Genomic DNA, 14,928 nt, shown 5'->3' with positions numbered 1-14,928 from the left:
ATGCAACCATCATGTCCAAAGACCGGACTTGGGAGCCACGGCGATCCGCCAGAGCCCACCACCGAACTCCGGGGCCCACGACCACCAACTCCGGGGGCCACGTTTAGGGCCGGCCTGCCCCGGAGTCCAGCGACTGTACGGCAGGTCAACTATAAACCCTACGGCCGCCCGTCACCCACGCTGATTTCTCGCTTTCATGGTTTTCCCTTCTACTCAATCGGCGCGATGAAGATTCTCTATCCACTGTCATGTTTGCTCTCGCTGGTCCTGGCCGACCAGCCTGGTCAGGCCGTCCGCCATCCGAAGTACTCCACTTGGATGCTGGAGAGTGCCATCGCGCGAGGCGAAGGAATCAGTCCGGCCGACGGTCTGTTGGGGGTCATTCAGAAGGTGCAGCACGGTCGTGGCCTGGTCGGGAGTACTGATCACTGACACTTGACACGCGCAGGGATTATTCCAGGAAGCGCTCAGAGCAGCCATCGCCCAGTCCAGCGACGCAGCAGAGATCGCCAGATGGTCGGACTATCACCGTCGCAGCGTGGAGGCCAACATCGAGGACCTCCTCAATGCGACGGCATCCTCGCGCGACCTGTCGCTTGACCGATTGTGTGTCGGTCGTTCCATCATGTTCGTGCCAGCTATCTCTCTCCCATCATTTGATATGATATGAGCCACCGACTGAACGGTCGAGTACTCGACCATCTAGGGAGATAAATCTCGATGAGCCACTCCATCGCAACGTGCTCAAGGCGCTCCGGAAATCCCTGGAACTGCAATATCGAAACGAGAACGCCGGATTGTGGTATTTCGTCGATCCGCCGCCCCCCTACCCACCGTACGGCAATCTCTCGTACAGCGACGGCATGTACGGCTTCGCGCCCTTCGCCGCCTTGTACGGCATGACCTACGGCGACCCAGGGGTCAACCTCGACACCGCGCTGCTTCAGCTGGATCTTCTCTACACGCAGAGCATCGAGCCATCCACGGGGTTGATCAAGCACGGCTACGATGCATCGCGAGACGCTCCCTGGGCGCACCCGATCACTGGCGCCAGTCCCATTGTGTGGGGCCGGAGTCTCGCATGGTACCTGATCGGCACGGTGGACACCCTGGAGATCATCGCATCCAGGTCTGGAGACCACTCGGAGGATGCAAGGCGCACGGACAAGACCGTCCAGCGCATCCGTGAGATCTTTCAGCGTCTCGCCCGAGCGACGGTGGACGCCATCGAGGACTCGGCCGGAAAGACGGGGCGCTATGCCGTCTGGCAGGTGATGGATCGGCCGGGAGAGCCTGGGAATTTCGTCGAAGCCAGTGCCAGTGCCATGATTGCGTATGTGCTGGCCAAGGGGGTCCGTCTAGGCTATCTGCCCGGACGTTCGCCAAGTTCAGAGACTGATGGAAAACACCGTGCGGCTTCGTCTCTTTGGGTCCAGGGCCCGAGGCCGGGTTTCCGTGATCCGGTGCAATCTCAGGATGTTCTGGCCGTGGCACGCGCTCTCTACCAAGATGTGGTTGCGCAATTTGTCGTTCGCAGGCACGAGGACGACACTCTGGATTTCCTGGGGACGAGCATCATCGCCAGCTTGCATGAAGAGAAGCCGTATTACGAGGTCTGTTTTTCCCCTTTTTCGAGGTCCGATGTCTTTGTCTTCGGGCTAACGTAACGACCATTCTCTACAGTATTATACCCACCGAGCAGTCACAACGAACAGCTTGATTGGGACCAGTGCGTTTGCCCTGGCCTCCCTCGAGATGGAGCGAGCGGCATCTGAGAGAGGTTGGGAGGGGGGGAATATCACATTCTATTGATATTATATATATATATATATATCCATTTACTCTGCTCTCGGTCCTGGATTCTTTTCTTCTATACAACTGCTCATCCATTTGACATTTCCGACACCTTGCCAGCAGAGTCGTACGCGATCAAACGGCTTTTTGCCCCTGGAGCTCCCATCGCACGCGTCCCACGCCTCCCTGTCCCACCATCCACACCTCCCGATAGTCGTCCACATCGGCCCAGACAAAGTTGTTGACGGTGAAATTGACCTGCACGCGCGCGATCATCTCCCCATACTCGTCCATCACGCTCAATCCATTCCCGCTCGCCGTCACCACCCATCCGTTCCGGGCCACCTTGAGTCCGTCGGGCACCGTGCCGATTGCGTCGTAGTGGATGGGACGCTTGTTGGCAATGGCGTGTCCCTGGTCGATGAGATCGAACTTGTAGATGGTGCGTTTGCCGGTGGTGTTGAACAGCAGACCGGCCACGCCGGGGCTGGGCAGATCGAGGGAGATCGGCGCCGACTGACCCGCGGCCTCGGTGTCGCTGATGTAGAGGTGTCGCCGGTCGGGACTCAGGGCGATGCCGTTCGGCGAGCGCATCTCGTCATTGACGACGACCGTGGACCCCGTGGCCGGATCGAAGCGATAGGTGGCGGACTTGAGCTGGGGCGGCGTGTCGGCCACCTCCAGCCACCAGGAGTAATAGGGGACGGTGAACCAGACGAAGCCCGTGACGGGGTCGACGATGACATCGTCACAGTCCGTGAAGGTCAGGCCATAGTAGTTGTTCAGCAGGGTGGATGACTTCTTCGTCCATGGATCAAGGGTGACGAGGCCGGGCCGCTGCTTGTGCTGGTGGCTGCTGCCGGCCACGGAGTAGTAGATCAGCCCGTCGTGGTAGAACCCGCCGTTGGGCACGTAGATGGGGGGATCCGCCCGGAATGTGGACAGGGTGGGCGGGTCGACCTTCAACTCGATGACGAACTGCTCCAGCATGGGCGAGAGCTCCGAGAAGAAGATCTGGTGGAGGCCCGGCACGTACGTCGGCGCCTCATGCAGCGCCCACGGATTGACGGAGAAGACAAAGTCCACGCGGGGGTTCTCGCCCAGGAGCTTCCGTCCACGCTCCTCGTCGAAGACCACAAAGTCCGCTCGTTCCACCTGCTCCCAGGAGGTCGACTTGGGTTGGCCTCGGCCGCCGGTGAACTCGATGTCCGCCAGGTTGGAGGCGTAGGTGCCGTTCGGAGAATCCCGCCAGAAGGGATAAGGAAGGTTGGCCCCATGTTTGTCGACGCAGACCACGCCCGGTGCGATGCACTGATGAACCAGCGCGTCATCGGTTGCGATGCCTGGGGAATGACGAAAGCTGTCAAGGAGAGGGTGCTGTTGTGTGGACTCGTCACGCCGTTGGAGGACAACGACCCCCAGCACGAGAGCGGCATTGAGGGTGAATGCGACCAGGTGCTTCATCTTCACAGGCAGTTGTAGATTTGCTGGACGATATGCGGCCTCATCTTCCCGGCCAGGGGATTTAAGTTATAAACATCGCTTGTAGGACCGACTAGGAGTTCGTTTTGATCCCGGAGATGGTGGTTGTATAGGTCGTTTCTCCGGCGCTAGCAGGATGATCGTCGGGACATCCGTCCCTTGGTGGGTCGCCGAGTCTTATAGAAAGGATCACTCTTAGAAGAATAGCTCACTCGCTAGAGAGCAATCCAAAAGGCTTGAAGTTTGCCGGGTTAGGCATAGCAGGGCGTCCGTAGACTTCCATATCCCCCTTGCCCAGATAGCAATCCAGAAACACTCTCGACCTCGCTTCATCCCTCACAGATTGGTCTTCTCTCGAATACGTCAACTACCTGTAACCTGCTCATAAGGCTCATTGCTGAGCGTCCGGCACAGTATGGACGACGTATGTGTCAGATGCAACATGACGATGGCATCTGACAGTTCAATCTTCCAGCATCTACGGAAAGTGCAGCCAGTCAAGCAAAGTAATGTACCAGACTGTATGTGAATAACAAACTACTTCATGCGCTGAGACCAAGGGAAGCAATCATGGACGGTTCTAAATGGAAGCTTGGGCTGTATTCAAAACTCCGTTCGTGGATCATAGACTGCTGTAATACCATGCATCCCTCTTTCGACTGCTTTGCCTCCAGTAAATCAACCGTCCCAAGCCGAGTGCCAAAAAAGCAACGACCACGCTGTAGACCGTTGCAACCGGTCCCGTCACAGACCATGGGCCTTTGATGTCGAGCAGCAGACATGATCCAGGAACGACCGAACCACGGCTAAGGCTTGGATGTACGACAGTCGCGGATCACACAGACTGCGGTAGTTTGTCGTCAAGTCCCGCTCGCAAGAAGTGTCCCAGGCGTCCACGCACTCGGTGACGAATTCGCCCGTCTGTTCCAGGTGGAGCCCCCCCATGAACGACCCGCTGGCTCGATGAACCTCGAAGGTGCGGATGACCTCCCGGACGATGGTCTCGACACAGCGGGTCTTGATCCCCGAGGGCGTGACGGTGGTATTGCCGTGACAGGGGTCGCACATCCAGACCGGCGTGTGGCCGGCTTTCTGCACGGCGTGGATGAGCGGCGGCAGCACCGTCTCGACCTGATCCGCGCCCAACCGCGTGATGATTGTCACTCGGCCATCTTGGGGATCGTGCCGGTCTTGGGGCTGTCGTATAATCAGATCCAACAGGTCCACCAGTTCCTGTGGGCGCATGGTCGGTCCCACTTTGATCCCGATCGGGTTGCGGATCCCCCGGACATATTCGAGGTGCGGACCATTGCGCTGGCGGGTGCGCTCGCCGATCCAGACGAACGTGGCAGACGTGTTATAGCGGCCGTGGGTGACCGCGCTCTCGTACGGCAAGTGGAGGGCTTCATGCGATGTGAAGATGGGCCCTTGTCCCGGCTCCCCCGGGAGATTCGTGCGGAAGAGGTCCCTTCCCGGCGACGCGATGGCATCGACGGACGGGGGCGTCCGCAGTGGCGGGCAGGCTTTCATCAGATCCAATGTCGCCCGGGCGTAGAAATATGCCTGCAGCAATCGGTTGGGGTCCGGGGTGCGATCGTCGGGATGGAACCCGTGGACGTTTTCGCCCCGGAAGCTGTAGACCTGAGACCCATCGGCCAAGGTTTCGAAAGGACAGGATCGCGGTTTGGCATACTGGCCGGCGATTCTTCCCACCGTGATCACGGGCAGGCCCAGCGAGTCCCTGAGCAGCCGCGACTGTTCGTGAAGCAGCTGCACCTTCTGCTGCACGATCAGGGGCCGCACGTCCTGGAAGCTCTCTGCACAATCTCCGCCCTGGATGATAAAGGCTTCTCCGCGAGCCGCTGCCGCAAAGTGTTTGCGGGCCAGTTCAATCTTGACCGGGCTGACCAGGGGCGGCAAGGAAGCGACGGTGCGCAGGACTTCCTCGAGTGCCAAGGGTTCTTTGTATTCAATCTCCTGCGCAATCGCCGGACGCTTTCGCCAACTCTGGGGCGTCCAACCATCCGATGAGCCCAATTCCACGCCGTTTTGGCTCGGCGGAGGCACCTTTCCCGGCTGGAGGTCTGGGCTCAACATGCTCAGTATGATTTGTTAAGGGGCAGTCCTAAAGACGTTGTGCCGATTGACCGTGTTGATAATATAATATCAAGAACTTGATCACCGGTGCGTTGATCGACGGGCCGATCCAGCTTCCAGCTCGATCCTGATACCCCACGAGCTCACAGCAGTGGGATTAAGAGGCATGAGATTCTACGATACTCTGTCCAGCTTCCCCGGCGTCTTCTCATCAGTCTCCGTATCTCGAAAATGGCAACACGCCCGCCCTTCCTTGGTCCCCGGTGCCCGAATACGACTGAACCATACCCACCCTTGCCAATGGCTGCGCGCCATCAGAGTCCTAGTCTCCCACGGCGTCGTCCGAGTCAATCCCAATCCTCTTTCTTCACGGAGTTCGCAGTCGTTCCGTCGGTTTTCCGTGCAGTACGAAACGTCCTGCTGTGCTCCTCTGTTTCGCTTGCCGGGGGGTCGAGTCCTTCAGGCACAACTAGCTCGGTCCACACATGGGGCTTTGGGGGATGAAGAATACTTAGTGGCTTGATCGGCAGGGAAACACGTTCAGACACAACGCCATCTCCGACGCTGGCTCCCCTTGCCAGGTCTTCATCATAGGTCAGGACCGGACCTTGGCCTTCTCAACACCACGCCGGAGCTAGCGCCCGTTTGATGGAACAAACGACGGCAAATTGGAGACGATGAGCCCCACCAAAAGTGAAAGAGAATGCCGGAGTTACGTCTACGGCCAGCCTCATCCAGATCGTACTTGTCGTCACGCAGGGCGTGGCAGGAAGAAGGACGCTATCGGGACCGTCACCAACTCCGGGGGTTGTGGGTCCATCAGGACTCTCTGCTTCGTCTCTTCACATGGCAGCCCTTGCGATGGATAGGCATTGTGGACTGGCGGATATCCAGAGTGGAGATACGGCCCTCGACCCGTATTTAATCGCTTTCCGTTCATCACGTTGTTCCCTAGAGTCAACGCTTTCGAAGAACAGGCGCCGTACCGAGGATACGGGGACGCATCTACGATACCAACAGACTTCCACAGCTGTGACGAATCTCACTGTTGTCCCGGTATCCCACCTGCAGATTCATTCTACTGGCTTGGCGGCATCAACCATGATCTTTGAATCCAAACTTCCTCTACCCTCCGTGCCCAAGACCGATGTGTTCAACTACATCTTTCACCAGGGCAGACGACCATATCCATGGAGTCGAGTGCTCTACCGCGTCGACCAGACCGGTGAAACCCTGACGCTGGCAGAGCTCGAGGAGAAAAGCCGACGCTTGGCTGATGCTCTTCGCTCGGAGTATGAGATCATGCCCAAGGATGTCGTCGGCATTTTCGCCAAGGACAGGGTATGTTGGGAGCAATCTCTCTCTCTCTCTCTCTCTCTCTCTCTCTCTCTCTGCGTCGTTTCGTGCTTGCGGCTAACGGCTTGGGAGCAGATCCAATATCCAATCGCCTATTTTGGCGCTTTGGCCGCCGGAGCTACGGTGGCCCTCATCCCCGTGCAGCAAGAGATGTCCGAAACGGACATTGCGACTCGACTAGTGCAGTCGCAGGTGAAGCTGCTGATCACCGACAGCGACCTCTTGCGCCTCGCCGAGGTGTCGACGGACTTGGCGGGCGCGGTTCGCCTAATCACGCTCGACGACAGTCCGAACCAATTGTGGGCATCGCTGGAGCGTCTTCTGGCCCGCGGCCGCCCTGACGCTGACCTCTTCCGGCTGGAATCGGAGGCCAGCGCCGAGGAGTACGATGCGTTTCTGAACCGCACGAGCGGATCCACGGGGAACGTCAAGTCCGTCCTCACCAGCCATGCCCATTTCATTGCCACGATGGAAGGGACCATCGGCACGATCCCGGACAATACGGACCCCGACCATGATGTGTGGCTCTCGCCCCTGTCCCTGGGGTTCTTCATCAACGCCAAGCTCCACATGGGCCTCAACATCCTGCTGGGGATCCCCGTGGTCCTCATGAACGGCCCCCTCGATGAGACGACCGTCGACGTGATCGGCCGGCACCAGGTCAGCTTTCTCTTCATCACCCCCCCGATTGCAGCCCGCCTGGCGCGCGCGGACTTCCAGGCGTCCGGCGTCGACGTCCGGAGTGTCAAGTGGCTCCTCACGGCTGGCGCCCCCATGCACGACAACCTGCGGCAGACGGTTTCCAAGCAATTCGGGGGCGTTCCCTTGGACCTCGAATGGGGCACCTCCGAGACCATGCTCATTGCCATCCAGCGCGACGCCGACTCCCGCCGCAGTGGGTACAGTGGCACCCTCGTGAACGGAATGCAGGCCAAAGTCATCAGCCGGGTCACCGGCCAGGAACTGGGCGTGGGCGAGGCGGGCGAGATCCTGGTGCGCAATCGGCTGTGTCGATTCAAGGGCTACAAGGACAACGAGGTGGCCAACCGCGACTTCGACGCCGAAGGCTGGTTCCACACGGGGGACTATGGGCACCTCGACGAGAATTGCAACGTCTTCATCATGGATCGGATCAAGGAGCTCCTCAAGGTCGGCGGCGGCTACGGGACGCACATCTCCGCGGCGGAGCTGGAGACCGTGGTGTTTGAGCATCCCGCGGTGGCCAGTGTCGTGGTCGTGGGCATTCGCAATGACTTCACCCAGCTGGATGAGCCGACCGCGTTTGTGATCCTCAAGCCCGAGTATCATCATCATCCGAATCCCCAGCTACACATCCACCAGTTGGAGCGGGACATTCTCCACTTCGCCAACCAGAAGCTCACCGGCCTTCGGAAGCTGACGGGTGGTGTCCGGTGCCTCTCTCACTTTCCCACTACCGGATTCAAGATCAATCGGAGGCAGCTCAAGCAGATGGGCCATGCGGCAGGCCCGGAGGTGGCCAATGGCCTGTTTCCTTCCGCGGTCCCAAACTACGTGCAGTCGGTTTGATCCGACGGGAATGTGCAATTGTGGGATACGACTCATGGACAGTGTACCAGCGAACCCCTTGGTTCTTCTGTTCTGCATGATGATCACTCTTTTCTACTCCCTTGTGGTTGCAGGCAATGGATGAATCATGACTGTATACATGGTAGGAATATTAATACATTCTCTGATCGATCTCTGTCATCAGCCTTCTTCTCCTGCATTGCTTCCAGGGTACCCCGTAGTAATTGGCTCAGAATGTAACATCGGCACCCATCCAGTTCTACGTAGTAACGTCAGCAGGAGGACCGGTGGACCTTCGGGGAAGCATAACTGCGTTACTTGGATCAAAATCAAAGAAAACAAAACCAGGGCATGTATGATTACATAGGGTTCCTCGCTTACGATCGATCTACCACGGAGAGGGCGCCTATACTGCCATCACTCACAGGACCGTGCGCCACCTCAACATATGGCCAATGGACCCCAAAATGACGTGAAAATGTGAAGATTCTATTCCTAGGCCTGCTAGTCGATCGACCATGCCCGACCAGTGTTAACGCCGTCGTTTCCCACCAGGGCGCCACGACCGCCACGAGGCACGCCAAAACCACTAGCTGCATACGAAGGATCCGGGATGCATGTTGGTCGTCGCTTCGACGCCCTCGGAAGACCGTCTCCGGTGGTTTACGGAGAATGGACTACATGTTCGCTAGTGCTGACATGCCATCGGAGGATCCGTGCTAGCTGCGTTGACCACCGTTCACGTTATCGGGTGTGGCGTTTCACGACCTCATTCTCCGAAGCGAGGACAGTGACGTCCGGAGTTGTTTGGATTTGTGGCGGCGCTTCAGACGACGACATCGTCACCCGGCAATCCCCCTGATGGTGGAGATGCATGGCGTCTTGCAGCTTATGCAGATCAACCATTCTGCTGCGTTCGGTCTCCCCGTAGCCCTCTCTATGTCCCCCTCAACGGATCCACCATATCCTCCCCTTCCCCTCTTCTCCCCGACGAAAAGAAAGGACAGAGAAAGACCGTAGGTCGGAGTTGGCCTCGGCAAGCAGAGACTTCACAGATTTCGTCTCTGTGGCGGAGCAAGATGGACCGACCACCATGATTCCAGGACTACGAGGTCACGCAGAGAGCAGCGAGCAACATTTATAACCAAGATTCAGGCACCATGCCGAGCACAGACAGACAGACAGACAGACAGACAGGTTGGACCAGGGATAATCAACACACTCAATAGTATCGCTGGACCGCATTGACCAGGAATGGAGGCTCCGATTAAACCCACCGCGGCGCACCGTCCGCTTCCTAAAACCCAGATCAAAGACGAGTTCAGTGGGACCGAAGGAGTCTACCTGCTCCCTCATCACCAGGAGGAGATCAAGCGCCTGCAGCGCCAACACTTCTTCATCAAAGCCGCCACCGAGGACAAGCTAACCTCTGTCGAGCTTCCTAAAGGGGCCAGAGTGCTCGACTCGGGCTGCGCAGACGGTGAGTGGAACCCGCAACCCCTGCCTGCATGTTGCACAAAGTGAAATCGACCATCATTGGTGCCCGCCCGCGAAAGAGACTAAAGGTCGCATCGGCAGGCACATGGCTAGCGGATTTGGCGGGCACGGACAGGCCCGACCTGGATCTCTACGGCGTGGACCTGGGCATGGCGCTGTTCCGGCCGGACCCTCGACTGAAACTGCGCGCGCATGATGTGCGCCAGCCCTTCCCCGAATCCTGGGGCTGGAAGGACAGTTTCGACCTGGTCCACCAGCGGCTGTTGGTCTGGGGGATTCGAGAGGACGAGTGGCCGCGGGTCCTCGCGAATCTGGCCACCGTCGTCAAACCGGGCGGGGTCCTGCAGCTAGTGGAGGCAGAATGGGTCCTGAGCTCGTATTCGGACGAGCAGGTGCACCAGAAGAAGCTTGCCAAGGTGCAGGAGTGGTCGACCCGTTCGTCCGGGATGGACGTGCACATCTGGAAGAAGTTCCCCGATCTCCTGCTTCCCCTCGGCTTTGTGGATATGAAGGTGGAAACGTTCAATCTGGGCTACGGGGCAACGTCGACGAGACCGGAGGACCGCATCTGGACCGCCGAGCTCCTCCCCCAGTCCTTCCGCCATCTGGCTCGGAAGATCCCTGGTATGTACCACGCCTGAGGGCATCGCCATCCTACTAACCGAGACGTCCCAAACTCCTAGCCGAGGGCATTCCCGGTGTGGCACGCACCCCCGACGAGTATCTCGCATGGCTGGACGAGCTGGTGGCGGAGATGAAACAGATTGGCTATACGCCCAAAGTCCGATGGCTTACGGCACGCAAGATCTAGGCTAAGGTTAAAATTTTCCTCAACCGGGCCGAACCGGTCCCAAGTGGAGCGTTAAAACCTCCGTGAGGAGACGGTGGATAGACGTGTCTTTTGGCCCCCGTGGGTTCTGATGCGCGTTTGATATGAATCCAAGTTGTTTGACTCCATGATTTGTTGTCATCACCACAATCAGTCAATTCTGGTCATTTTGCCTCAATGGTCGATAAGGCCACCGGTGTGATAAAATAGATTGTTCGCGCACCCGCGTCGTCAGCACTAAGGCCGGGTGAAGCATGCAGACAGGGCTTTTTCACTGGGAGATCATCTCGCCTGGCCCGTAATCGTTCACGAGCTTGCTGTAATCGGCCGTGATTGGGTGTGATGGGACTGATATCTGCTCAGACGAAGAGCAGCCACAATAGATAGACAAGTAGGCGAGGTTACATTGGTCGTCTTCCAGGAAGAATAAGACGCCAACCGCAGCAGCAGAGCACGCCATACCAAGCGATTAGGCCCCGCGCCTTACCCACACATGGGATGGCGCGGGTAAGGCGCCTCGAACCTCCTGTGTTCATCCTAAAACCCTGGGTTCCATCCAGTCCTTCTTCTACCCCTGCCTGCCGTCCAGCCCAGGCTGCAGATATCGAAGGATCGGGAAGACAATCATGTCGATTCCTATGGCTCGCGCCCTGCCACGAGTCTGCAAGTGAATAGGACAAGATATTGCACTTAAACCTGGCGTTTCCCACGCTTTGCTGGCCATTTCCTACCGGGCAATCCCCTTCGATGCCGCAACTTCGACCATGCCCGGATCCGAGCCGCCCAACGAGGCGCACGTGTGCGACTCCTGTTTCAAGAGCTACCAACGACGTTTGTCTTGTCTCGTCTCTATCGTCGTGCATGCCTCGGGTGCTGACATCTAGGCTGATGGTTTCCAGGTGACCTCCTCTTGCGCCATCGACGACGGTGTCTGCGATCGGACAAACCCGCAATGCGCCGCAAGGCGTGTAATGCATGCGTGCAGGCCAAGACCAAATGCTGCTACACACAGCCGACCTGCTCGCGCTGTGCCAAACGGGGCCTCGTCTGCGAATACATGTCCATGGCCAAGACAGCCGCCACCATTGCGTCGGCCTCTTCCGCCTCTTCTGCCTCGGCCTCTTCCTCGTCGCTCTCGGCCAAAGACCCTTCCCAACCGGACGAGACCAGCGTGAGCGCGACCGACCTCCCGTTGTTGCTGTGGAGCCGTCGGAGCCCGCTGGACGATCCCGGCGCGGATCACGCAGACTCCTGGAGCTCCCAGAACTTCCTCTGGGCCCTGGATACGATCAATCTCCCGTCCCTGCCCTCCGCATCGACCAGCATGGTCAACGAAGTGACTCTGGGCCCCGCGCCGGCGATCCCGACAAGACATCCGAGCTTCACTTTTCCGCTGACCTCGCCTTCGTCACAACCGTCGTCGTACAATCCGCTGGTCGAGGAGACCATCGCGCCGCCGGCTTCAGGGATCCCCGATCTGTCCACCACGCGGACCGGGCTCGGCTCACAGGAGGACGCCACGACCGACTCGCCTCCGGCACCGTTGTCCAAGCCAGACGGGCAGGGAGGGCGCCCAGCCAACTATGCGAGTCTCCTTCTCCAGTACCCGAAACGCCTGCTGCAGGATGATTTCTACTGTCCATTTCTGCACCGCACCCTGTTCAATGACGATATGCCGGACATGACGATTCTTCCGCATACATCCATGGCCATATGCTGCGGAAGTGCGTTGGGCAACAGAGACGGGGTGGGCTATATCAAGCGAGCCATGGATGCGCAACGGCAAAGCCTGATTGAGTCATATGTAAGCACCGTGGCGATGCGTGAGAGATTAGTTACCTCTAGCGGGCTGACAACGAGACTGTCCAGCCAACCTACCACTGTCTGGAGCAGTGGGACGCGCTGCATGCGATGCTCCTCTATGAGATCCTGGAGATGGGCATGGCGCCCATCCACGAATCGGAGAGCTGGAAACGAAAGCGACGCACCAGAGGGCTGAAGTCCCCCTTCCTCTCCAAAATGACCCAGTGTTTCTCGCGGTCCTACCTGGAGTGTCACGACGTGGCACTCCTGCCCGACACCGACCCCAATCGCTCCTGGGTCCAATGGGCCGTCACGGAAACGGCCCGCCGCACCATGTTCCTGGCGAACATTGTCAACTTCTTCAGCAACCGCGATCTGGAGTCCGGGCGCCAATTGCCCTACTACGAGCCCCTCAACGACGAGCTCATCATGAAGATGCCCCTGCCCTGCAATCAAGCGCTGTGGAGCGCCCGCACCGAAGACGAGTGGCGCAGGGCCACGCAGATGGCCAACAAGCAGGCGTCCCCGGCGGGCTCCCCAGGCACCTCCGACGCTTTTGCTCCCTTGGGCGCTGCTGCGGCCGCGAGTGCTGCTGGTCCCGCCGCGGGTCCGCCCAACGCCGTGGGCGAGCCGCTCCCAAATCACCACCACCTACACCTACTCTCGCTCCAGTCGCTGTTCTCCAAGTTCGCCAAGGACTATCTGCGGGCGAACTTCACGACGAATGCGGGGTTTGGTGACTCCAATGAGCTTCGGTCGTTCATCATTCTCTGTGCGCTCGAGCAATTCTCGTGAATATGTTGGATGGACCGACGGAACCGGCGTGTCTTTGGCCATTGGGGGATGGCATACAGACGGGGATATGTACTGGGTCTGTAATGTAACGCTGACGATTTATGATGATTTACGCAATTGCTTGTGGAGGAATGCTTATGAGTGTATTCGTGGATATACTTTTAGTTCCGGCTTTAGTTACCCATGGACAAGTTCAGCCATAAGAACTGAAAAATGCGATTGTGCAACTTGTATCATACATCTCATGCACGGATCGATCAGATGGCGAATTCCCGACTCGTCTCTCAGGCTGCAACAGCGCTCAAGCCGACGCACTCGCAACCGCCGGCTGCGTCACGGCAGCTCGGCTCTCGGCATTCTTCTCGTTGTCTGTCGGCGTCAGGCTATGGCCCGCGACATGCAACTGCTTCACCCGCGCCTTGACATGCTCGCCCGCCACCACGGGCTCGAAGCGGGCCGGGTTCGTCGCCGACACCAGCGCATCCAGCGGCTTCACCAGCAGATCCAGGTTGAAGTGCCCGAAGAAGGCAATCGCGTAGCGATCCGGGACCTGGTCCGCGGACGAGCCGCTCCTCGTGGCCGGTGGCTCCACGACCCGGTGCATGGTGGATGGTAGAACCCCGTTGAAGAATCGGGAGAGCAGATCGCCGACTGTGGGCCCGGGAATCATCAATCAGTTATCTCTGGTTTCCTCTGCTTGCCAATGAGGGAAATGGACGGCTCACCGTTCAGCACCGCACACCCGTCCTTCCGAGGCACATACTCGTACTGGCCATTGTTGCGCAGCACCTGGAGACCCTCGCCCGAGTCATTAAACAACAGCGTCAGACAGCCATAGTCCGTGTGGGCCGCCGCGCGGACCCGCGTCCGGAACGACTCCGGCTCGGTGGCCGGATAGTGCAAACAGGCAATGAAATGATTCTTCTCGCGGATGAACGGGTGCAGCGTCTCGGCGGCCAGACCGACTTCCTCCGCGAGAGCGCTCAGAAGCTCGAGGATGACCCCGTGGCACGAGTCGAAGAACCGGACCAGATCCGTCCGCATGGCCTTCGAGTCGGCGTCGGACAGCCACTGATTGGGCTTCTCAGTGTCGTCATCGCGATACATGCCGAAGAACTCCTTCAGGTCCGACGTCTGGGGATTGTGGGCCAGTTGCTGCGGGTTGGAGTACCCCTGGCTGGGCCCACGGCCCTTGTCGAGCTTGCCGAGAATCTGCATCTTCTCCTCCAGCGGCTTGGCGAAGAAGCGCCGGGAATGCGCGAAGAGTTCGTCCACAGTGACCTGGTTCACCCCAGGGTGCTTCAGGTATGCGAAGCCAATGTCCCGAAGGGCCGTGAACAGTCGACGGCGCTCATCGATGGAGACGGCAGTGCGGTGGCCCGCGGCATCCTTTTCGCCGAGGGCTGCATAATCGATGACGGGCAGGTCGACGGTATCGTGGTTAACCATGGTGCGAGATTTGATTGCGGTACAGTAGAGCAACTTAGGCGTTTCTTCAGTGGAACTCGGATGATTTCGACCGAGTTCATTTGACGAAGAGAGGCCAGATATAGCTTCCATCACCGGTACCACGAAGTCCACTCCTCCACGTCAGAGAGCCCTCCCCCCCGCGTCCTTCAGTCCGGTCCATGCTTCAATGCTCAAAAACGTGAATTGCATGGCATGACTCGAAACGAGTATCTTGGACAGCGGAATCTGTTTCGCTAGACCTGAGCTGCGGCCGCCGG

General features: G+C 58.6%; 7 protein-coding genes across 7 annotated transcripts; 4 read left to right on the top strand and 3 right to left on the bottom strand.

Moving 5' to 3' along the window:
* On the top strand, positions 1 to 1,667 carry AFUA_1G11340 (putative glycosyl hydrolase family 88; the record flags this gene model as incomplete). Its single annotated transcript, XM_747406.1, has 3 exons — positions 1 to 411; positions 449 to 627; positions 707 to 1,667. The coding sequence occupies 3 exons, from the start codon at positions 1 to 3 to the stop codon at positions 1,665 to 1,667; spliced, it is 1,551 nt and encodes a 516-aa protein (XP_752499.1).
* A 161-nt stretch (positions 1,668 to 1,828) lies between these two features.
* AFUA_1G11330 (SMP-30/gluconolactonase/LRE family protein) lies at positions 1,829 to 3,547 on the bottom strand. The gene has a single exon (XM_747405.2). The coding sequence runs from the start codon at positions 3,256 to 3,258 to the stop codon at positions 1,930 to 1,932; it is 1,329 nt and encodes a 442-aa protein (XP_752498.1). The 5' UTR covers positions 3,259 to 3,547; the 3' UTR covers positions 1,829 to 1,929.
* Positions 3,548 to 4,020: 473 nt separating this feature from the next.
* Positions 4,021 to 5,407, bottom strand: AFUA_1G11320 (class II DAHP synthetase family protein; the record flags this gene model as incomplete). Its single annotated transcript, XM_747404.2, has 1 exon — positions 4,021 to 5,407. The coding sequence occupies exon 1, from the start codon at positions 5,371 to 5,373 to the stop codon at positions 4,021 to 4,023; it is 1,353 nt and encodes a 450-aa protein (XP_752497.1). The 5' UTR covers positions 5,374 to 5,407.
* An 812-nt stretch (positions 5,408 to 6,219) lies between these two features.
* Positions 6,220 to 8,379, top strand: AFUA_1G11310 (AMP-binding enzyme domain protein; the record flags this gene model as incomplete). The annotated part of the gene is made up of 2 exons (XM_747403.3): positions 6,220 to 6,714; positions 6,805 to 8,379. 2 exons carry the CDS (start codon positions 6,220 to 6,222, stop codon positions 8,275 to 8,277), a joined length of 1,968 nt encoding a protein of 655 aa, XP_752496.2. The 3' UTR covers positions 8,278 to 8,379.
* Positions 8,380 to 9,531: 1,152 nt separating this feature from the next.
* Positions 9,532 to 10,440, top strand: AFUA_1G11300 (class I SAM-dependent methyltransferase; the record flags this gene model as incomplete). The annotated part of the gene is made up of 2 exons (XM_747402.2): positions 9,532 to 9,757; positions 9,799 to 10,440. 2 exons carry the CDS (start codon positions 9,532 to 9,534, stop codon positions 10,413 to 10,415), a joined length of 843 nt encoding a protein of 280 aa, XP_752495.1. The 3' UTR covers positions 10,416 to 10,440.
* A 1,115-nt stretch (positions 10,441 to 11,555) lies between these two features.
* On the top strand, positions 11,556 to 13,201 carry AFUA_1G11290 (Zn(II)2Cys6 transcription factor domain-containing protein; the record flags this gene model as incomplete). Its single annotated transcript, XM_747401.1, has 2 exons — positions 11,556 to 12,407; positions 12,449 to 13,201. 2 exons carry the CDS (start codon positions 11,556 to 11,558, stop codon positions 13,199 to 13,201), a joined length of 1,605 nt encoding a protein of 534 aa, XP_752494.1.
* A 301-nt stretch (positions 13,202 to 13,502) lies between these two features.
* On the bottom strand, positions 13,503 to 14,918 carry AFUA_1G11280 (isopenicillin N synthase family dioxygenase; the record flags this gene model as incomplete). Its single annotated transcript, XM_747400.2, has 2 exons — positions 13,927 to 14,918; positions 13,503 to 13,852 (listed from the first exon to the last, which is right to left on the bottom strand). Exons 1-2 carry the CDS (start codon positions 14,759 to 14,761, stop codon positions 13,503 to 13,505), a joined length of 1,185 nt encoding a protein of 394 aa, XP_752493.2. The 5' UTR covers positions 14,762 to 14,918.
* Positions 14,919 to 14,928: the final 10 nt, after the last annotated feature.

The sequence above is a fragment of the Aspergillus fumigatus genome, chromosome 1, assembly GCF_000002655.1.
Source record: "Aspergillus fumigatus Af293 chromosome 1, whole genome shotgun sequence".
NCBI lineage: Eukaryota > Fungi > Ascomycota > Eurotiomycetes > Eurotiales > Aspergillaceae > Aspergillus > Aspergillus fumigatus.
The sequence above is the reverse complement of the archived record's forward strand: the minus strand, read 5'-3'. Positions and strand labels throughout refer to the sequence as shown.